General features: G+C 45.5%; 1 protein-coding gene across 1 annotated transcript; it reads left to right on the top strand.

Annotated features, from left to right (window-relative positions):
• The first annotated feature begins 17,284 nt into the window (after positions 1 to 17,284).
• BHLHE23 (basic helix-loop-helix family member e23) lies at positions 17,285 to 23,710 on the top strand. Its single transcript, XM_080403976.1, has one exon. It carries the CDS (start codon positions 22,715 to 22,717, stop codon positions 23,381 to 23,383), a length of 669 nt encoding a protein of 222 aa, XP_080260102.1. The 5' UTR covers positions 17,285 to 22,714; the 3' UTR covers positions 23,384 to 23,710.
• The last annotated feature ends 731 nt before the right edge of the window (positions 23,711 to 24,441 follow it).

Raw genomic sequence — 24,441 nt, 5'->3', positions numbered from 1 at the left:
ACAGGGCATGGAGCAGCTCAGCTCTTCGGAGGACCCCACTCCAAACAAGAGCCGTGATATGAAAATATGAAAATGAAGCAAGACATCGGTAAGAAAAGGCCAGGCTGGAAAGAAAGGATGCAAAACAGTGAGAAAGAATAAACACTGATATTTTCAAGCTTAAGCTCTTCTACAAAATAACTCCCTGGTTGCAAAGGGAAAGACAGCAAGATGGAAAAGATACCAAGTGAAACGTACAGGCAAATCCAGACACATCTAGTAATTACAAATTACACCAATTCATTTTTTCAGATTAATTTCTGTCTGAAAAGAAACACTATATATTCCTTTTTCTCCCTCGATATGCACAGAGGCCTGCTTGCATTTCTTATGAGACAGGTCACGTTCTCTAGGATCATGCAAATACATCCCACCACAGAAATGCTCCCAGGACCAGTCCGGTTTCCAGACCTACATCTACCCAAACACAGTTTACACTGCAGCCACCCCTGGGATAGTTAAGTAAGTGGTTTTTATGGCAGAGCTGTTTCTTTATCCCAGCTGAAAATGACATTATACTATAGCTTTACCTAAAAGCTACAGATTATTGTTAGCATTCACAGGCACAGCCAGGTTTGAACTTCTCAGGGTGCTGCTGCTTAGGACAATGCAGCACCTGGGCTGCGATGCTCTGAGCTGAACAAGCTTTGCAGGTTTCACAAGCGGGATGCATGCAGACAGCAGAAGGGCAGACACATCTAGCTGATCCTAGCTGCTAAATTCAAGACTGCCCCAGCTGTGTGTGACTTCTGATCCACACACAAATGAGGCATTGTTGCAAGACCAGCACAAACTGTATTCTTCAAATTAAAAGAAATCATTTACTTAGGGGGTTTTCTACCAAAATAACAGAATTCGAATATATTATTTGAAAAAATACATTTTCGTTTTCCACCTCACTGCGTCCAATGATTGTGGTGTGATTATTAAACACTTCATAAATAATAATGTGACATTTTCAGATTGTGCGTCTGATTAAGCAGACATTCTTCTCTCCCTGACTGCGACTATGGACAGATGAGATTGCTGCAGACGCGGCAATCTTTGTGGCTCATTCCCTGGGGACCAGGGATCAGAAGTCACCTCTGTAACCCTATTAAATCCAAAAGGATATGAGCTGATCACTTCGGGCCAGCTCCAAAACTCACAGCCATCAATGGGGAATCTTGACGTGAACTTCTCTGAACTGCAGCTCTGACCCGCAAACACAGCTTGGTGCATTTTCTACGGAGGATATTTTACACAGTGAGTCACTGTCTCTGCAGTGGGTAATGATTTTACTCAATTATGGTTTAGTATTAGGAAGCCTGCTCTCAGAGCAACCAAGCAGCTCCAGATGAAGGCAGAACTCAATCCAGGGAACTGAAATATAAGACAGGTTTCATCTAGAAGCAAAAAAAGTGGACCTGAGAGATAACTCTCTTAATGAGGGATCAGAGTCCTTTGAGGATCAACACATTGCAGAGACCCTCCTCAAAAAGTTTACTGCCCCTTTTTCACAGCAAAAAAACCCTACATTCAGTAAAGTTATTTATTAAATAAAGAACCAAAATCCAGTGGTATTTATCCGCTCATTATTCCAGTGCCTACGATGCAGCTGTGCCTCTCAGAGCTGTCATATAGAGTAGCACAGATGTCAGAGAAAGGGACAATCTCCTAACCCAAATTCTCTCTTGCCTAGTACAGCATTCGGATGAGTTAATCCCAATTGGAAAACCCAAATGCTTTCTTTTTTTTTTTTTTTTCTAAGCACAATCACCATTTCATAAAAATGACCAAAGAAAGCAGCCCCTCTCTGTAAACCCTCCCAACCATCTGTCTGGATATTACTGACCTTTAATATTATGCAGGCAGGAGGTGGAAAGGACAGGATGGGGGGTGGGGGGTGGGGGGGTGGAAAAATGTCACTGCTGTAACAATGGCTTAGTGCATTTGGATAATCTCACTTCTTGTACTGCTGCTAACATGGTAATCTTTCTCCACCTACTGTATGTCAATAATGCAATAACCTCACTCTCCCCCTGCATCAATAACACAACAGCCGCTCTCCGCTTTCCGTGGCACTGATGAATTCTAGAATTGCAACAGCTCAGATGGTCCATGCTAGCTTGTCCCTGCCTCCCACCCTCATTACATTTTAATTTCACTTTAAAGACAGTTGCTATCAGCATTGTTTGGCTACTGCTTCTGCAAAAGAAGATCAGGCTGTATTTGCACTCAGGAGGCTCCTCAGCTCAGCACAGGTGCAGGATACTTTCTATCAGTGGAGTTTCTTGGTATATTCTCAGCTGAAAAATTAAGGCAAGATTTGCCGAAGACTTAACTGGCCAACAGCTCAGTGTATTCTCCGAAGAAGCTGCTCTAAGCTCAGCACTTGGAGAATCTGTTACTTCAGCTTCAGTGTATGGAGAGCAAGTCAGATTCTCTGCTCACTGTCCCCATCGCAGCCTTCAGATCTGTGCCAATTACACTTACACCAGTCCACCAGTTATTGATTAATCAGTGTTGGTTTAAAGCATAAACATACACAAGTGCTCTCCACAGACATGTTAAGCAAATTATGGTTAAAAAAATTGATAACAACAGCTAAAAAATAGTTAAAGCCAATTGATGTGACAGGTCAGAAAAAAAAGATCTGAAAGCATAATCAAGTGAGCTTAATATCAGAGAGCATATGGTAAAAAGATCTTGTAAGAGAATCCTTAATAGTACAGTGGGCCTCACACACTGATTAATATCTGTATAGCCTAGCATGGATGGATTCAAGAAAAAGCTCATAATTTTCAGAAATGCCACTCCTCATAATGATAGAAGATGAGGGTTTGTAAGTTATGTTGAGAATTATTGGCAAAGGTTAGGTGATTTCCCACTGGTGCTAGAGGGAAAACATCTCTTGCAAATTACCAGCATTTGTCAGTACTAATACCACATCCCCCAGCCACCTAAACCGTCAACATTAATAGGTGTCTTTACAGCAAAAAGGGGTGACGATAGTCAGACCTGATCAGACCTTGAAATGAGAAGAGGACATGATACAGAGAATAAAGAAATGGAAATGTGCTTGCAGTGCCTCTTGCCTTAGCTCCCAACATCCCACCCATAGCTGTGTGGGTGGCACTGCTTACCACTCTCTGCCTATTATCACGTTTGCTTCCCTGTTCACTCTCCTTCCCATCTCATTCACTGGGTAGATTTTGTTAAGCCTCTTCCATCCTCTCTTTCCAGTGACTGCTATGTTTCCACCCATCTATCGTCAGCCCAGTGTTTCTTTTTTCAAGAAGCAAATGCAAGATGTCAATGCAAGATGCCTTCCCAAGACAAAAAATGCAAGCTGCAAGGCAGGGAAGGTTTTCTGGTGGCTGGGTGCTGCCAGGCCTTGGTCATTCTCCTGCCAGTCCCCTGCACAGCAAGCAGTGCACGGGATCCCACTGGCAGGGAGCCCACAGCACTGCTCCCCAGGAGGGAGGTTAGAGGCAAGGGTCCTTGCCAGGCTTCTGGTAACTTCTCTCCCAGCTGGGCACAGCAGCAGCAATACCTATCCCTTGCAATATCTCACCCCCTATTTAAACCTTGAAAGCTTTCGGTATTACTTAGATTACAAGGTTTGGGTGAGTTTGGGGAACAGCCCCACACACAACTTTGTTTACCTGGCGTGGGAGTGTAAAGCCTCCACAGCCTCCTCAGATAAAAACAGTACACACAGAGATCTACGCTCCTAGCAGGATAGTAATCATCACTGGTGTTCAGCAATTAATTAGTGCTTTGCTGAAGAGTTGCTAAGGTATTTTCCCTCCTCACTTTCCCTCTGTACATCTCATGGTAAAAGACCTGCCATCCACTCCTCCAGCACTTGAAATTCAGCTCCAGTGACCTGTCTTTGTTTCAAGCAGGCAAAACAAACCGTGACTTCACTCCCTACATCTTCATCTTTCAGGCTGCACAGCCTATGCGACTGGGGACACAGATCAGCTTTGTCCCTGAGTAAACACACAGTCTGACGTGTGGTTTGGTACCCCTACCAAGGAGAGCATATAAAATACAGACATCTGCTCTCCTGAGCCTTTCAGCACCACAGGTAGCATTAATTTAGGTCGGCCACAACCAGAGATAAAAATCATTTCCATTCAACTCCTCCTTCTGTCAAACTGAATAAAATATAGTTCACTTATTCACCTCGCCTGGCCCCTTGGTGATTAACATTAGCAAATGCAATCAGCCCATGGCCACATCGCCACTCTACATTAATGCAAAACAGGGGGAAGGCCTCGTCTACTATCAGCACAAAAAGAGAGCCTTACCTTTTAATGTGCTCATTCTTCACATGGCTGCTAGTGATAAAAGAAGCCGTCAAAACAGATGGACAGGCCAGCCTAGGCTGAGATAGGAGATTTCTGCTGATTTCTCAGGGAAAAAGAAAAAAAAAAAAAAAAAAGCATGCAGTGAGCACTACACTACGCACATCCTCAGCAGTTACCACTCATGGAGAAACCGAGGCTCTGGCAGGGCCCCAAAGGGTCACAAGCTCAGCTACCCTAACTCTGTTTTTGTGTGTGCTCCTGCCATCTCACCCGCTGCCATTCCCTCCCCACTGCAGCACGGCTGCTGTCTCTGGAGCACGGGCTGGGTTTCCGAAGCAGGTCCCACTGCAAATCCTGTCCAGAAGTGTGGCACTTGGGACGAGGCACAGAAAAGGGTCACTGCTGCCACGCGGTGCCCAGGAATGCCGCTAGATCTTGCAGTCTGGTTCACTTGCATTCCCTGTCATCAGCCAAAGGTACTTTTCCTGGAGGCAGGATTATTAATACTTCAGACTAGTATTTTTAGCAGTTTTTCCCACTGGTGCAGGTGACTAATACACCACAAAGTGCAGAATCGATGGCCCAGACCAGCAGTTAAGGGCAGGCTGCACACATGGCGCTCCCTGCCACATCTCTGCTCGGGCAGCTTTGGACACAGATGCAAATGCTGATTCTGCCAAAACCCCTGCATTGAAAGGGCCAAACCCCCAACACCACAGAATGGTTTGCATCTCAGAAGAGTTTAATTCTTTTATTGTAAAAATCCCTGATGCTGTCATCACTGAGCTACAAAAATATGAAAAAAAGTGTCAGGTTTAATGCCAAACGTCTCATTCTAACCCTGCCTGTGATACCATGGCTCTGGGGCACACACCATCCACACAAGCATACATGTGGATAATCTAAGAATTAATAATCTGGTCTCTAACAATCTCATTCACCCTCTGTAAAAATGGGTGGATTGAGACAAAGTTGGCTGCCCTTGGAACTGGCCTGTGGGTGTCCCTGTGTGCAGCAGGATGGCTTGGAAAGCTGCATGCAGAATCTCAGCCCACATTTGGAAGACTTTTTTCCTTTAAAATATTTTCTATGATCCATACTTGGGTTACAAAAGTTGTTGTTTTAAGGCAGTTGAATTCATTGTTCTTCTCGGATAACATTAAATGCTCAAATACAGTATACATTTTCTTTTATTTTATTTTTATTTTCCTTTCTTTCACTACACCCTCCTCTTTGGCAAATAGGACTCCCAAGTCCCTTCTGATCACTAATAACATGGGCTTTCAAACCCTTTTGGAACAAGTAAAATTTCTTTGACATCTTAACTTTGCACAAACAGATTTTAATGAGGGAATATCACCTTGCCTTGAGCTAACTCTCTTGCTTTGCTCTTCCAAGGCTTTTGTAGTCATTTCCTTACAACTTACAGAACATTAAAGTTCAGCAAAGTGTTTGAACACTGCATACCATTTCCCCAGGAACTTTGTTTATTCGCTTCAGACTGTCACAGGAGGGACACGTTTTCAAAGATATGATGTAAATCAGGCAAAGGAAGAACATCTTCTGCAGCCCTCCATCGTCCTGACATGGTCTTTCATGTCTGCTTGGGGGATTGCATACAAAAGCACTTCCCATTGGGTGACAACTAGGGTGATGCTACTAATATAAATAAGGCTCTGAAGGTATGGTGGACTCACCACGGCTGTGGAAAGTCTTAAGTATACCTTGAGTAACACGCACTTGTCGATCAGGAGAGCACAATAGATGTGGAAGACAATCTAGCTACTTGCCAGAGGATGTGTCGGTTCATGTTCAAACTTGCTGTAGGCTTAATGAAGACAACAGTCAGGGAGGACATCAGCATCTAAGCTCTGAAATGAGAAGAGGGTATGAATCTGGAGTTAGGAAATATTGATCCTGTTGGCAAATTCCTCTCTGTGCTCCTCCATGAGCACAAAGTTGCGACAACAGACTGAGAAGCCAGACATTCCCCGTGCTGTCACTTTGAGAAAGGTTTCCAGCACAGAGGGGCACCAAGGGATGGACTTTCTCAGAACAGTTGTCCTCTGGGGTGGAGCAAAGTGTCACTGTGAAACATGGCACAACACTGAGATCCTGGGCAGACGTTCACTGAACCCATGAGTGGGATTCAGCTGTCCCCCTGCAAACTCTTCCCTTTGCTGATAATTTACTGTAATTAAACCATATGTAACATTCTTTCACTCTGTCAGAAGCAGAGACCTTCTGCTGCCCATATGCTAGAAAGACAAATGAAGGGCAAAGCTCACATGAAGAAGCCAAACTTTTGCTTCTTGATTAAGGAACATTGAAGACACATTCCATAAATGTGCCTGCTGGTGCTCAGATGATGTTTTGATATACAAGCGAGATCCACAGTGAGACACAAGGAGCCCCCAAGAACAGTCAAGGAACAGCCAGTGACCACAGATTCCGTGTTGCCAGTTCCCCTACTGCTGTGGGAATGGGATGCTATCAGCATCAGGCCATATCCCCAGCACAGATTACTGCTGCTCAGGGCCTCTACTGTGCTAGGGCTTGCTCACTCCCTGGGCTTACACCTGTGTGTAAGGAGACAGCAGCTGTGGGAAGCTGGGAAACAGCCAGACTTTTCACAGCGGTGCCCACTGAAAGGACGAGAGGCAACGGGCACAAACTGAAGCACAAGAAATTGTTTAAATGTGTGTGAAACAATTCTACTGTGAGGGTGAAGTATAGGAACCAGTTGCTCAGAGGGGTTATGGAGTCTCCATCCTTAGAGACATTCAAAACACAAGTGGACACGATCCTGAGGACTAGGTGCTCCTGCTTGAGCAAGGGGGCTGGACTAGATGATCTCCAGAGGTCTCTGCCACCTCAACCATTCTGTAAGTCTCTGAGCTGAATTTGTGGTGCTATGGAGTATGAGGGAAGGAGCCTGAATTTTGCACACTTCGAACTGTCAAAAGTGAAATTATTCCAATTTCTTAAAATACAACAGAAAGGCGGGTTCTCAGCTTATAAGCAATTTGTTTCTGCAGACTTGACAGACAGGAAAGACAAATATTTTGCTATTGTTGATCCAACCGCACTTCAACAAGTGCAACAACAAAAAACTAAATAAGCTCAAACCTTTCACAGAAGCTACAGTAAATTGTTAGTTTGTGTGTTTTTTTAATTGTAAATATATAAATAAGGGCAAGAATCTGGAGTTTAGTGCAATAGAAACAGAAAGCTGATTCAGCAGAACAAGGCATAGTCATAAAAGATTTATTACGCTTTATCAGCAATATCCACAGTCTTTCTGTGATTAGAGTTGCATTGTGTGTAATTATCTTATAGAAATTCTGCTCTTTGATGTGCTTTATCCACCATGCTGAAATACAGTTCAATTCTAGTGGGTTTTCATGGTTGACTGGAATTTACATTAATTCCTTTGGGCCTGCAGGGCCAGCCTGGTCTGTCACTAGCAAGCTCCTCATAAATATTTATATATATATGTGTATGTATGTGTGTGTGTGTGTGTGTGTATGTAGAAAAATACATCAAATTCTGTAAAGTCTTAGACACACTGGCCCAAAAAAATTGGGGAAAACAGACTCTTGACTTCCCAGGAGTGATCTTTGATTAGTATTCCATAGTCCAGCCTTTCCTCCTTTTTACCATGAATTAGAGAGTGATTGAAATGTTTACAGTAATTAGCAAGCAGAGGTTACACTCTGCTTTTCACTTAAAATGTCCAAGCAAACTGAAGAAATGATTTCATTTCAGTTCATTAAGCTTGATTTTTCTCAATCAGAAAAATGTTCTCTTTTTATTTTGCTTTTTAAAGTTCAATGATTTTTTCCTTACCCCCTCTACCCATAAATGGTTGCTATCAGCCAGAAAAACTACAGGTGTTTGCAGGCCAACCTGTATAAGATGCAAATGCTTAAAACTACCTTGGTTGTATACCTGATTGTGCTTTTGTGGATTTCAGCATGGGGGAACTAATCACCTTCAATGGGAACAGAATCAGTTTTCTGAAAAATCACTTAATCCCTGGGAGATGCTCAGCACCATGAAGGAAAAAGAATGGAGAGCAATGAGGGACAGAGGTTTACAAAGTTTGGGGTTTTTTATAAGCAAAGCTCATTTTGTTCCCACGTTTGATAACTAAATGGAGGCTATTCTGATTAAATATGTCCAAATAACTCTCAGAATTGTAGCTCTGTGCTATTTCAGGCAACAGATAATGGTTAAAGTGAATGCAGAAGACTTAATTGTGTCTCTTTTGCATGAATCTCACCTCTGTCAGCCATCTACAGGTATTGTTCTGTGGGTACGATTTGGTTTTTGATTCAGTATCTGATATTAGAAGAGATGTAACTTAAACACTTGTTTTTTTTTTAATTCAGAGGTGGGAAAAAGCACAGAACTAATGAGCAGAATCCATCATTGCAAATTGAAGGGCCAGCCACCGGTGGGTCTGATCACTTCCCAGACCTAGAGAAGTCATAAGAAATCAGCGAGTGTGGTCCACAGAAACCAAACAGTGTCATCAAAGGCCAGATCTCACTCCAGCAGGAGCCTGACTCATTCCCTTCAGCAGGACCAGGGGTGGATCCCCACGTACACCACCTGGCCAGGCTTCTCAGCCTAGAGTGCGATTCTCCTTGTCCAGTGTAACTCTAGCACCTTCAAGTGTTGCAGCTGGGGAGCGTATTCCACAGTCAAATCTCACCATCAGGAACATATGCCCAACCTTTATAACTGCAAAGGATGCTTCATCGTCTACCCATTGATTTCCAAGGTGTACCTGGAATTAGATTAGATTCCAGGTCAGTTCCAGGAGGGAATAACATCCTCCATTACCAGCTTGACCTGATCCTTACCTCTTTCCAGCCAGCCCTTCTGGGTTCATTATGTCCTTCTTTTCAACTCTTCCTATGACAGATTTCCTGAACACAAAACCATCAACATCCAGGTCATTAATTGGTGGTGGTGGTGGTGTTCACGGGATATTGACTTGCTTGAGGGAGGGGGAGTTATAAATCCTGTTTCCTAACCGTGCACCCACACTGCTTCTCGAGAAATGAGGGGTGATGGAAGGAAAAACTGGCCCAGGCTCTCCTCTGCTCTGTGGGTTTTTATCTGAATGGATTTTTCATCTGAATGGAAGTGGGCTTGAGGAGGCTTGGCATAACTGTGCAGGCAGGTTTGGGGAGAACAGATGCCAGCAAAACCCCTCTGTGTTGTGAGAAGAGAGGGAGAAGCAAAATCAATACATTTGAGTAAGAATTGAAACAAGTTAAGAGCTGTATGCTTATTAGCTCCTCACAGCAAAATAATCTGCTATTGAAAGCAGACAGAGAAGAATATCAGAATGACTGTAATGGAACACATATTGGTTTAATAGTATCAGAAACTCTTTTGAAGGCAGCTGTGTAGCTTAGAGCAGGTGGGTGCGACTCAACAGGGAGGCCTGTCTCTAGGTAGAGACTTTGTTAAAGAGAAAAAAGGGGGGGAGGGAGAAATTGAAATTCTGTTGTCAAGTAACATCACGCTTTAATTTCATGCCACATTATGACAATCTGGTCTGTAAGGCAGTCCCAGTGTGTGGCTGCAGAGCTGCTGTATTACAGCTTCTGCTTGCAAAGCTGATAGGCCCAGGAGACCTGCAGCCCTCAGCTAATTGTAAACCCGATTAAATAGCAGTGTGAAGAAGTTTGATTAATTCAATCTATCTTCATGCATCAAGACCAAAACCAGACGTGGCACGAGCCCCAAATCTTTGGAGTATCAAGTTCTTTGTTCTTTGCATTTAAAATAAAAATATTAAAATGAAGCATAGGAAAATAATGAAATTATAACATTATGACATGATGAAACATAAGTGACAATTCTACTTTTCTTCCTAGAAAATCCCCAACCTTTCTGCCTTTAAAAAATAATGCATAAAACCCAATTTCAATTAGCATCTTTATGCGCTTACCCAGATAAATTACCATACTAATAAACTTCTGATAGACTTTCAGGGGCTGCTTAACCAAGGGCTTCTGATCCAGCTGAATTCATGGTCTCTTGGACAGGACGGATTTGGACTTGATTAATTTTAGTTGTTTCATTTGCAAAGAAACTGTTGATTGCTCTTGCTCTTCTAAGTGCATATGAGAGAGAGAAAGAAGATGTGAAGAGCGACTGGTCCTGGTAACTTGTTTGGGCTGACTGACCGTTTGGAAACCACAGCATGCCATGCACCCTGCCCTGAGCAGTGCAATGTTGTGCCAGTCCCCAGCAACACATTCCATTCAATTATTTCACACAGCTGATAAATACTTACAATGCTGCCTCACACTTCCTGAAATACTGTGAAACTGGCAAACAGTATATCCCACTTAGGAAGTCACGTGTTTGAAGAGCAATTTTGACCAAGAAAAGTGTGATTATTCTAAGGGAACATTTTTACTTTGTATGTTCCTGTTTGGAGACAACTGCAGCTTCACATGCCTGAAGTCTTTGGTTCTTCAGCTATTTCCAGCACCAAAGGAACTGAGGCATTTTCCCATGCTCAGTTTGCAGGGAAAACAGAGCTAAGTAGTCAAGTTGCTCTTTGCAGTTTCTTTTAGTCTCTCACTACCTGCAGAAATGAATAGAGGAAACGGTTCAAGAAAGAGAGAGATACTAATTTCTATGTCTCATGAAGTGATCTGCATACACATCCAACACTCCCTTTCGCTCTGTTGCAGAATACCGCATGTGAAGCAGCTTAGTTCCTACCGCATCATGTATTAATAGTATGACTTGTAATAACAGCGATGACACAGCTCTACAAAGAGTAATATTAGATTATTTCTGTTATTCATCAGTATCACGGTTGGACAAAATCCTCTTAAATCTACCTAAAGTGGCTTCCCATGGATACTAGTGCTACCACCAAAAAATAATATATTACACATACACATACAGCTTCTCAGCTACCCACCAGCTGCTTTTTGTGTACAATTATAAAATACCTGCATGACCCTCCTAAACTGAGAATGATTTTGATGGCAGAAGCTGAGCAACTGCAGTACTCAGAAGCCTTAAATATTTCAGAAGCCTTCTCCCTCCTCTTCCTTTTCTCCCCCGCTAGCAAACGCAGAGGACTTCCCAGGCCCCACCACACTCCTGGAATGCATTCTCTCAAAAAACCCACTGAACCTCAAATTATTATTCCATGGTGAGAAAAGCAGTGAACAGTAGAAAATGACAGTTTACCCATATGGAGGTGAAAATGCACTTTCTCCTGTACTTAAAAGAAATAACAGCTTTCAGCAAAGACCTAAATCCTAGCAACAAGCACTACATAAATGCAAAAAGGTCATCTCTTTGTTAGAGAAAGGTTACTTTGCTGAACACACACTTTAAAAAAAATAATCTACTAAAGGAAATCAAGCTTGGTAACATTTCTGTTGTATTTGCACATGTAGAGAACAGATCTGTGCACTCACTTTCAGTGCAAGAATGCAAAGGAAGGTTGGTTATAATTAACAGTTTTCTTCTTTGAGAGATACAAGGAAGAGATGTGTTTCAAACAAATGGCTATTTAAAAACAGAATTTGGGCTTTGATGAGCAGAGCTAGCTGTCAGCTGTGAATTCACCTGGATGACAATAGAGAGGGTCTATACCCACCCTGGTAGAAATTACAAGAATGGTGAGTGCTCCTGCACCCCTAATGCAGTCATGCAAGTTGTTCCTTGTCCTTCTCCTCTAGCCAGATCAGTGCCTGCCTTGGCTAAGAAAAAGCTTGGGGTAAAATTCTGGTTTTAGTAAAGACCACAGCAAAACCCCCTTTGCCTTCAAAAGAGAGAGAGTACCCCAAAGTTTGGGAGATGGCAGGCTCCAAAGCCAAGAACTTCCTGTTTGAACAGACAAGCAGGTAAGGGGTATGGAGAGAAACAAAGGCACAGAGGGCTGATCTGCGTAAATCCTTATTAAGCAGGAAAGTACATAAGAATATGTTTAATTTTGCTCCTAGTCAATAAAACAAGAGGCTCTGCAAACCAAAGAATCATCACAAGGAACAGGGAGGAATAAGATGAGGAAGCCAAATGTTGAGGGGAGCAAGGAGAGAATACATAGCAGAAAGTCTCTCAGAAATACCCAAGAAGTCTTGGTCCTTCAAAGGACACCAAGGAGAATGCAATAAATTACAGGCTGCATAAAACAATGAGTCCAAACCACTTCAGCCCAAAGCAGAAAGATGCTAGTGGGGAAAGTGAAATGAAGAAATGTCCACAGGGTTTATTAATCTAGATCCATTTAATTCATATGTGATTCAGTACAACATCATCATTCGTTGACCAAGCTCCATCTCCCAGATAACTGTTTAGAAACAACCGTGTTTAAACAGACATATACAGCAATGGACTAGGCTTCTCTCAGTCTCTTCTTGACTTTGGGTGGAACTCTGCCCCATTCACATCAGTTGGAAACTCCTGTTGACTTTATTGGGAGCGAGGATTACATTGTCTTCTGGGCAAATACAAACATTTACCTTCAGAGCCATTAAAAAATGGAGGATACCATTAAAAAACGGAGGATAGAAATCTCTGGTCAATAAGAAGCTATGCCTAGGAAAATAAAAATGCAATTCTATGTCACCTTGGAAAGATCAACATCATTTGTCATGTGGTGTTTATTCAGCAGAACAACAACTGCATTTGTGCTTTTAAAGGGAAATGAGAGAAGAGAGTAGCAGGAGGGGGGAATGGGGGAGATCTGAGCACAGGAATGTACTGCCACTCCAGCCTGCTATCATTAAACCACATCAGAACTTCATAATCATGGTGTTTAATTAAACAACAGAGGCATGGGTTTATGCATTAATAATGAGGCCTGGCACTTTAGCATGTCAGGCTAAATACAGTTTTAAATTAATAATGTAGCACCACAGCATTAGTGAGAAAATGAAATCTTATTAACAACTTAATAAAGTCCCTTATTTGCTAAAGTTCTAGCTCTCGGGGAACAGTGTTATAGCAAAGCATTTGCGTCCCTTAAGGGGGCAGCTGGGAGGAGGTGCTGCTTTCTCACACCCTCCATAATTCCATTATATATAGCTTGCGTAGTCACTAAATATTGCCTAGTGTCTGCCAACTAATGCCATATGTTACTTCTAAACCTAGGTGTGACGTGCTGGATACTCTGCACATGCTCTTCTTATACACCTGGGAATGAAATTTACTCACAATTTTTCTATTACTGTACCATCTTACCAGGCAACACTGGAGAACGTGTACGGGACTCTAGCACTATCTACAATATCAAAGCTTTACAATCATTTGCGTATGATCCTCTCAGGCCCCAGGACTGCAAATATGGCTATTTTGAAGATGAGGCACTGAAGCACAGAAAGCAGCTGAGAGCGTGAGGAGTAACAGAAAGCAATTGATTTACTGTGGCTTACAGAGCTACCACCCATCAGCTGATCCCTAATATTTGTCCATATAAGCATTCTTGGACTACTCTCCAATTTACGGTGCTTTATTTTCCAAACAGACCGAGAGCGCACATGATGAGGTACTCCAGCTCTGCTGACAGGCAGTCACTTGTTAAGCCACAGAAGCTGTAGCACTTTATAACCAGGGTTTCACAAGCCTTTAGCTTCCTAACTCCCACTGATTGCAAGGACCTGGGCCACCTCAGGCACACAGTGAGTCAGTAAAAGACTGAAGACTGGAGCCCCAACTGCTCAGCCCTACAGCGGAGTCTGAAGCCCAGGGTGAGGCTTCCATCTGTCCATGTGTTTGGCACAAATTTATCTATCAAATTCCCTTAAATCCAGAGAAATTATTCTTCTCCCCCTCCTCTACTGGCAGTCAGCACTTCTGCCATCCAAGTAAGAGGTCTCTCTCCACAAGCTTGCCCATCTATCTTGAAAGTCCCACCTAGGTTTGCTTTGCTGAGGAAACAAAGAACAGTCCACAGGACCATAATGAACAGAGTAACACAGGGACAATATCCAAAGCCAATGAGCTGACTTCAAACAGCTGAACATTAAGCCATGAAGAACTGACAGCAGCAAAGCCACAACCAGCCACAGCCACTAAATTCAAGGGAGATCATAAAAAAGAAGATGAATAGAGACAGGAACAGACATATGTCCAGCTATGAGTCTGTCAAAGATGGACCTCTCTGGAATGTAAAGCACTATTCATACATCTTCTGTGGCTTGAAAGCTATTGGATTAGAATGGAAATCAGCCAGCAACACTGCTGACTGTTGCAGATTAGAGTGGCAAAAAGCAGTGGGCCAAATCCTGCCTTCGGTTATGCTCATGGGCTACAGCTATTTCCTCTTCCTTCCCCTGTGGTCTCCACTCACTAACTTTTCTCTGAATTTGCTGGACAATGTGCCAACATAAGTAAACTTTTAGAGTGCTGGGAGAGAATGTGAATGATGGGTGGCAGACACACATACACTTCTGCAGCCCTTGGATAAGACCCTAGCAAGTCCCCTTCTCATGGCAACAGCTCCCTTAAAACAGAGTGGTCTTCCATATTAAATGTCTCCAAACTTTCATTGGCATTTTCCATGTGTATCCTGCTACAGAGAGAATACTGATCTCGCAGAAGCTGGGCAGGAATTTCTCATTGTGCCCTTTTTTCATTCAGTTACTGTCCAGCTCTCTGGAATGAGGGGAAGATGGGACAGAATGATAACTGCAGTTCTCATAGGAGAGCTCAAAGTAGGGAGCAGATTTCCTTGCAAACCCTGTGTGCATTAGGAGTCCTGATCTGCATGCAAGCATTGCCTGTCCACTCCTCTCCTGCTTCAGCAACCCAAGGATGTGGGTTTCACTTGGGAACCACAGAGTTCATGGGAAGTAGCATCTTGCACGATGTTTGTGCAAGTGAAACATCTAGGACATAAAAATCATCTTGGTGTGCCTTGTCTTCCATCTCCTGTGTTAAATAATAAATAGAAACTTAATGGAACTGAGTATGACTGCAGGACGCAGTGTAAGTGAAGCCAGAGTAGACCTGCATCTCCCCCCTTACTTCATCATCAGTGAGTAAATGGGTCACTGGTGAATGGGATCTAAGTAAATCTCCACCCTTTTTATTCTATCTTTATATTCAACCCACTGCAATGATATGTAGCTCAAACTCACACACCTCTGCTACAAAACACTAAATAGAAATATTACAAATTATCTCATCAAACCCCCTTATGTTTCTCCTCTGAGCTCAAGAAAACTTGAGGAAACAAAGTTTATCATTCTAGAAATCCTTCATTTGCTTTTTAATTGTGCAGTGGCATGTCTTGGGATCTGGTCTTTTTCTTCCCCTTTTTTTTAATTTTCTATTTATTAATATTTAATCTCTGCACGGTGCAGAAGAAAATCATTTCTGCAATAACATCAGAATGGGAGGGTTAGAAATCAATAGCCAAGCTCTCACAAGACACATTCAATCCCTTCTTAATCCATTTTTGACTGCTCCCCTGTCTTATTAGAACAGCCAAGTTTTCCCATACCCATTAGGTTGGGATATTCATGTTGCAGGCGGGAACTGCAAGCACCCAGAGAAGCAAAAACCTTCTGAAAGGCAGGAAAGAGAACAGAGCATTTGTCTTTGGGAGAGAAGTCTAGACCTTATTCTGAACCCAAATCCCTACTCTAAAAACCTTCTGATAGAAGGTTTGGCCCCATTTCTGTGAGCGGTGACACATCCTGCATCCACTGTCAGCCCTGACCCACACTGGAACATCTTTTCATTTCAATTTTTCTTCAAGGCCATCTGTCACATCCAGATCTCTCAAGCATCACCTTCTCTAATGCACAGGTCAGCGCTGCAGCGAGGGAAGAGCCAAACAGACATACTCGATGCGAGAAGCCAGCATCTTAAAAGTCAGTTAGCAGAAGAATCCCCTGCACCTTTCTTAATGCCTCTAAGACTTGATGATATGACAACAGGGACTCATTATTACACTGGAGCATAGAAATTAAAGCCTGTGATTGCCAACCCGCACTTACATGCACACTGCACAACCCACTAGCTACACCATGACTATACAGTCATTCAGCTCTGAACACTCGGCCCTCCCCTTCCTTCTGCATTGCACTGCTTCCATCAGCGCTTTCTTCTTGGCAAACTAAGCACTTCTGTGTTGTGTCATGCAGCCCTCTGTGCCAGGAAAGGCCCACAGAAGAGCTATCTCCTTTGCTTTGGCTAGGAGAGGGATTCCAGCTGCTCTCTGCACCCAGCCATGGAAAGTTACCAAGAACCAGAGTGACTTTATCAGAGAGTTGTGAAGAACAGAGGAAGGCATGCACTGAACCTTTCTTCTAGCTTAGAAAGGGACCCTGTTTTTAGCATTTGGTTTTGTTTCACTGAAGGAAGACAGCATTTTTGCTTGGACTCTAAAGGGGCAGCAGGGGTCCTTGTCACTGTCTTCTCTTTAGTAGGTTTCACGTTCTAGGATATAGCTCTGTGTAAGACTATTCAAACTCTCCCTGAAAGTACATGCTTTCTCAAGTCTGTGCAGAGCTCAATATCCACACACACACCCCACACCCCCCACCCCACACCCTGCCCTTAGCAGAAGCAATGGTGAGAGCTGTTCAGCAAGTTTGTAGAGGTGGAACCAGAGCTAAGGGCCCTCTGTGCGTTGCTGCCATAAAGAACTTTGTCCTAATACTAAAGGGCTGATAGTCTCAGGGGACTGGGAAGGAAGAATAGGAGGAGACTGAGACTTGGGAGAAGCAAGAACTGTATACCCGGTTTCAATATCCAGCATCCCATCTGCAAGCTTAAACTGCAGCTAGATGGGAAAAAGAGGCTGATCTCTCCTTGTAAGGGGCAGGGGCCACTGTGGCCCTGTGCCCAGGCAGCACATCCGAGGGTACCTCACTACGGCCCCGTTCCTCCTGCCCGTGCCCCCTGCTGTGCCCCCCCCCACACACACACACACACACACCTCCACGGCCTGCGCCCGCAGCTCTGCGCAGCCACCCGGCTGCCTCAGCCTGGCTGATGCAAAAAGAGGCTCCGCCAGCAGATGGAACCGCAGACCGGACAATCTCTCCTTCCACGCGGACACATGCACCGAAGCTCGCAGCTACGCTGGGTCCCTTCTCTCCCGCCTGGAAAAGAGATGCTTCAGGCACCTCCACCAGTGCTTCTGATCCAGTTTGCTGACGCTTGGTTTGGTTGTTGAGGGCTGTGTGTGTACAGGGACTGCTAAGGAAATCCATTCAAACGGGAAAGCAGTTGAAAACTCTCTGCTTACTGTATTAAAAAAAAATATAAACCTGCAAACCCTTATACCTATCTTCTTGCTGCCACCTAGCGAAGGGGGAAAAGTATGACTGATGACACAAGCAGAGCAAAACTTATCCCAGAGGCTTGTACTTGTCAAACAAACTCTGAATAAACTGCTTCAAAATAACCTTCAAAGTTCCACGAAGGTCTTTTCCTTCCCTGTTGGAAGTCTCCTTCAGAAAGCACTCTGCTAGGTCCATGAGGGGACAGCTACTGACAAAGGCTGTACTTCATCACTTGTGTCTCAAGAGCAATACAATATCGACCATTTTGTTGTACTGAAACTCTTCGGGCTGGTCTTACAAGCTGTAGGAGTTGTGGTGGTCTTTACAGGATCAGACAGTAAAGGCAGCTTTCATTGTCTTTTATGTTATCATGAACACATAATTAGTATAGCCACTATGGCAGGGGGGATCATAAGCATAGACTCTACACATCCATCTAATTTCCCAGACAGGTTTTGTAATCAGAATCAAACTCCTTGTTAGTACATGAGTGAGCTTCAGGTAGGACTGAGAACAGAAGCCTTATATCCAAAGTCTTGTGCCTGAGCCGTAAGATCTACCTTCCTTAAAAGAAAAATGGTATGTTCCTGCACAGCTCAGGGTTTTTTTCAGAAGAAAGCCTCAGCTGTGTGACAGACAAGTGACAGACAAGAAGTCAGCAGAAACACTAACTTTGACAGCTCCACTTCTTCCTACACTCCTGTCATGCTTCCAGGCGCCAGCCGTGGCCTCTTGCTGGTCCAGACCTGTATGTTTGGCCAGACACCTGCCAGACTGAGCTCTGCCTGCCTTGAGTTTCTGTCCTCTGCCTACCCACCATTTCCCAACAGCCACAGCCAGCACATCGCTGCCACAGCCTGTGCTTTTTCTACCTGGTTGTTCTTGCTGATTTTCTACTGTTACACCCAAGAGAAGAAGTATTCCCCCACTATTTCCAGCAGTTCCAGTGGGGCTTTCAGTACAGTAACTCCACTCACTCTACCATTATTTTTATTCAGCAGGAGATGATCCATTCACGCACTTTGATGCTCAAACACGTCTTCATTTCCCACTTTCCTGGCATTTGTGTGCGTAAAAGGCCCCAAGACTGCCAGGCTCGCTGCAGGGACAGCTGCCAACAGGAACACGGCTGTATTCACAGGGCGGGTATCCAAAACACAGGGTGCGGGATGACAACCCGAGACCCCTAAGCGCTCCGGGGTCTCATTGTCCCCGTTAGCCTTTGGGTTACTGCTGGATTTGTAGTGCTTTGCCTGCCTTTGCCTCGGCGCCGAGGAGGGGAGCTGGGTGCCCGCCTGACGCCGGGCCGCTGAGGGCGGCAGTCGCTAGGTGTCAGCACGGGACCGCCGCACCCGGCACCGGCACCGCCGCACCGGGCTGCACAGCAGAGGGACCCCGGGGGGCTGCCCGACACCCCCAGCCTCACAAAAACCGTAAGACCGAAGCATACCGGTCTCTTTTAAACCTCCCTCCTTCTCATCTTTTTTAGGGACTTTGTTTTGTTCTACTTTTAGTATCCAAATGCGGCCGGTGGAGATGGAGACGCTTTGCTCATCGTTGCCCCCTCCTCTCTTCTGATGAAAAAAAATCCATTTGTGAACCGGTCCCTCAGTCAAAAATCCAGCAAAACAACTCAAGCTTTTCAATGAATTTGGCTATCTCCGCAACTGATTTGATTTTTTTACACATTTCAATAACAGGTCCACCCCAGACCCTGAGGTCTTTTAGTTACGTGTGATATGTAAGACATAGCTCTGAGTAAAGGTTTGTGCTTCATAGCTTAGTCCTATCTCATTCCAGTCCTCTAGACATTCAGGCAGTAGGCACTGACACTGTAAGATGCATTGTTTGATTCAGGTTTAAAACTAAAACTGAAATTGAGGAAAATATGTAATTATTTTGAGCATTTTCTCCCTCTCTGCATCAAACCTGAAATAAATTGTATACAAACTCTCCCTGCAGCAACAGGTGCTACAACCTCCAAATTCACTTTCTTTTCCCTGGATGATGAAAGCAGTCTCCAAGCTGCAGCTGAATCTGGGAGCTGTAGTCCTGAAATAGCCCCAGCAGCAAATGATGGTCAGTGCAGCCTTGGTGGTCTGTGCTACTTGCGGTTTGGTCCCTGTACGCAGCCAAGCAGCAAGTGTTTCTCATTGTAGGCAGTTTTGCCTTGTCAGGCTAACAGAAACCCCTTGCGTTTATGGAGCCAGATGTGGAGAATGCAGTAATCAAATCACTGATGCTGCCTATTATTTATAAAATGTTTTTGGCTTGAAAGACCTCTTAATAAAGGTACGGGTCCTTCCTTGAGCAACTTACAGGTACAAGAACTATTATAATTGTAGTGATAATAGTCTATTCTCATTAAATATTAACACCAAGTTTTGAATGTGTAAAACAGTAGAAGAAAAGAATCCCACTTTAAAGCTGGCAAATACTTTACAGCATCTGATAAATTTACTTCCTATTGCATATGTCCATCTTTCCCCAAAGCACTTGGAAGAGATTATATTTTCTGCCGTGTTCTTCCACATGAGTCACTCCCTTCTGCTATTTTTTTGTCTTCCTTTTTTTGTTCTAGTCCAACATGTCAAAATACAAATCAGATGTTTCTGTTTCTCAGTTTTCAGTGAGAAACCAGGTTGAGTATTTTCAAAGATGCATATTCACAGCTGAAATTTGAGGGAGAAATTCTTCTGTGTGCATTTTTTGGTAGCACATTACACCTGACTAGATTTGAGATTCATACAGGCTCCAAATTATTTCTCTCTGCAGTGCATTTTGGAATTACATACGAAGCAGCAAAGCCTTCTGCTCTGTTCTCCTGTAGTTGATACATCTCCCAAGCTGCCCTTCAGTGTTGAAATAACCCCTGAAGAACTGTTCTATTCATTAAACCACTAGAGAGCCTGTGCGAGAAATGTTTACTTCTAATTTTCAGCCCACTGCTGCTCCTGGCATTAGCCTTGTTAGATGCATACGACGTATTTAGAAAGTCAGCAATACTTGTAATGTGTCTTTACAATCAGAATTCCTGCAACATTGTAATACTGCTAGTCCTTCTCATTGCAAGATGTCAACACATTACAAAAAAGGTAAATCATTTCTAGCAGGGGACAATCATGCTTTTAACAATCCCTGCACATCTTTCTCACAGGAATGATTTATGCCAGTGATAATATTCTAGCACCTCCCTCCATTTGTCTAGTGTGGGAATGATTCCAGAGATGAGCAGAAGTTATGCTGTGCTCCCCTGTATTTGAAAGTCACCATGAATACAGACAGTGATCTGTCCCAGGAGTGAAGTGGTCAAATTCTCATAAAACAATTAGGTGACTAAAACCAGTAATCAATCAGTCTTCATGGTCTGATAAGCCCAATAAGGGTAGCAAAAAAGAAACGTGACAATATTGTAACATGTTCAGTCACAGAAGGTGAGATGAGAAGATCAGTAAGAGTGTGATGGTCAAATCTTATGCACACTTCGACAGTCAGGCTTGGACAGCAGCTAGTTTTATGCGATCCACTACTCTGAAATGCGGAAATGCAGCTTTCCAGACTTAGATTCACAGAGCAGGGGAACAGCCTCATTCCATGCAGCAGTTCTGCAACCACGGGTGAGGGTGCATGTGTCACTGCAGATCTCAGCACTCTTGGTTCTGATGTGGAGAAGTAAGAGAGACAAGGTCGTCATTTCACATTAGCGCACTGTATAAAGGGAGGTGATGGGAAGAGGACAAGATAAGTACGCTTTGTAGGGGGCCTGATAAAAACAAAACACGTTCCGGAGAAAGCCTCATGTCACCTTAAAGCCCAAGGTATTTATTACAGAAAATAACCAACCAGGTACACCTGCATCAACTGGTTGCATCTGCCTGTAGGCAATATCCACCTGCTCACATCTATATGTCACTACACAGGGTTCATCCCATCCTTTCTAAGCAGACACTTGAGGGGCCTGGGCCAGACACACATCATGCTTGGAGAAAGCCTGGTACACCCTTATACTATCTTTATACCAAAACTCAGTACTGTGAAGCAGTCTCAGAAAAAGAAGAGACCGGGACCTCTTTTTGTTGCAGTTAAAGATGAGACCCTCTGCCATCTCAGTGCAGGAATATCGGACAAAGCATCGTGATGATCCTACCTTATGCAGCTCTCAGCTTTGCCAGTGGCTGCCTGGGATTCTCCTTGGGATTCCTCCCTGGGCAGCCACCCCACTGGTCACGGCAAGGGCTCCCCACAGCGATGATCCCTCACATGCCGTGGGCCATGATGTGGTTTGTTTCCTTCCAGTTACCGGTACCCACAACTGGGAAGGTCAGAGAGTCCCTTCAGAGCTGGGCCAAGTCACCAACGATAAAGTTTCTTTTCCTGGCACACGGAAGGGAGGCGCAAAGCCAGGATCTGAAGAAAATGCAAAGAGACGGGCCCTTTGCCCAGGAGATCTCTGCACAACAGGTGCCGCCTCTGCCAGCCCCACCTCAGCCAGAGCGGCCTGATCCGCAGGCCGTGCCCGCAGCTGCCACCCTGCCCCTCCTGCACCCGGGGCAGCGCGACCGCCGGTGCTGCGCTTCGCCGCGGCGCCTTCTCCTCCGCCGCCCCGTCCCAGGCAGCGCAGCCCTGGCGGGCAACGGCGGCTCCTCTCCGTTCCCGCTCGCCCCTCACAGCCGCCCTGGGCCACCGCAGCGCCTCCCTCACCCCCAGGTGCCCACCGGCGGCTGCCTGCCTCCCCGGGACCCCTCCGCCGGGCGCGCCTGGGCTGCACGAAGGGGCGGGGGGAGCCGAGACGAAGGGGGCCGGGGCGAGGGGTGCGAGAGGCCGGGCCGCCCCGCCGCCCTCCCCGCCCGTCGCCTCAGGCGCTGCCCGCTGCCCGCCGCCCCGCCGGCCCGGCCCCTCTGATTGGGCGCCGGGGAATCCCAGCGGGCCCCTCTCCGCGATATAAGGGCGGCGGGGCCGGCCCGGGCTCACTGCCCGCCCCCAGCCCGGGCGCAGTGCCGAGCGGCGGGGCCGCCTCCTCCAGCTCCTCCTTAGCGCCGAGACAGCGGCGGCGGAGCGCGGCTTCCCCGCCTGCCCGCCGAGCCGATGGCCGAGCTCAAGTCGCTGGGCGGCGAGGCGTACCTGGCGCTGGCCCCGGGCTACGGCCCGTCGGCTTTCGCCTACGGGGCGGTGCGCGGCGGCGCCGAGGGCCCGCGGGGGGCCTACCCGGGGGGCGGCGGGGCGGACTTCCATCCCGGGGCGCTGGGCAAGTCGGCGGAGAGCAGCGGCGAGCAGAGCGGCGACGAGGAGGACGGCTTCGAGGCCGGGGTGAAGGGCGGCGCGGCCTTCGAGCGGGAGGGCAAGCTGAAGGGGGGGGCGCTGGGCAAGAAGCCCAAGGAGCAGCGCTCGCTGCGCCTCAGCATCAACGCGCGGGAGCGGCGGCGGATGCACGACCTGAACGACGCGCTGGACGGGCTGCGCTCCGTCATCCCCTACGCCCACAGCCCCTCGGTGCGGAAACTCTCCAAAATCGCCACCCTGCTCCTGGCCAAGAACTACATCCTCATGCAGGCGCAGGCCCTGGAGGAGATGCGGCGGCTGGTGGCCTACCTGAACCAGGGCCAGACGCTGAGCGCCCCGCTGCCCGCCACCCTCAACCCCTTCGGACAGTCAGCCGTGTACCCCTTCGGCGGCGCGGCCTTGCCCGGCTGCCCCGAGAAATGCACTGCCTTCACAGGAGCCGCCCTCTGCAAACACTGCACCGACAAGCCTTGACTTCTGGCTGCTTCGGGCTCTTTGGGTTTCCTTTTCTTTTTTTTCTTTTTTTTTTTCTTTTTCTTTCAGTGCACTTTTCTTTCCACTGCCATCAGCCCTGGCTTCCTACCATCAGTTAAGTCTGGGTTTTCCTTTGGTTTCCTTCTTTTAAATACTCCCTTCCTCCCCACGCCCCATTTGGAAATATTTGGCAGTTTACGTGGACCCCCAAAACACCCACTTTCAACTTTTGTTACACCCCCCACCCCCCCATGCAACTTCATCTGTAGAGTTATTTCCTTCCCAGCCTGTTAGGGGACTGTCAGCATAAAGTTGTTTTTCCATGTGTGCTGATCTACAAAAGTTTTTGAGCAGTTTTTAAACTGTAGAAAAACGGGGAGGGAGAGGAATTGAGATAGAAAGCTCAGTGAGTTTTCTTTGGCATGATCAATCTGTCTTAAAAATGGCTTAAAAGGGGGGGGGGGTGGAAGCAAAATCCAGCTGCAAACTATGCAATGTTTCAGAAGTGGTGGTGGGGGGTGTCTTATGTAGCCAGCTGGGCTTGGGCTGCACCAACAAATCCAAATCAAAATGTCATTTGGTCAGCTCATGATGGGGGTGGGGGGTAAGTTCAGTGCTCTTGATAAAACTACAGATGCTTCAAAGTAAGATGCTTTTTTTTTCTCTCTTTAAAAAAAAAAAAGTTAACCTGTTCTTGAACTGAGAGGAACCTGTGATTGTATGCTAATGTTTGCTTTTTGCCTGTTTCTCAGCTTGGTTAAGTTTTGAGATCATTTCCAAAGTCATTGCACATCATGATAAACAAAGCAAGACATCACTTAACATATTTATATGTATTTATAATAAATAAAAGACATGAATAACCACTTTCTCTGTCCTACATGTCTCTAAAACCAGCTGGCAGTCAAAGCAAAGCCCCTGCTGAAGTAAGGTAAAGCAGAGACGGATGTGGCAGTCCTTTGCGGAAGAGCAGCTTTGAAGTTAGGTGAATGATCGGAATACTTGGAAAAAGCTTGTGGATGTTCAGCTCCTTATCAGCAGGGATTTGCTTTTTCTCC

The sequence above is a fragment of the Falco punctatus genome (assembly GCF_963210335.1).
Source record: "Falco punctatus genome assembly, chromosome: 10".
NCBI lineage: Eukaryota > Metazoa > Chordata > Aves > Falconiformes > Falconidae > Falco > Falco punctatus.
This window is presented reverse-complemented; position numbering and strand designations above follow the sequence as displayed.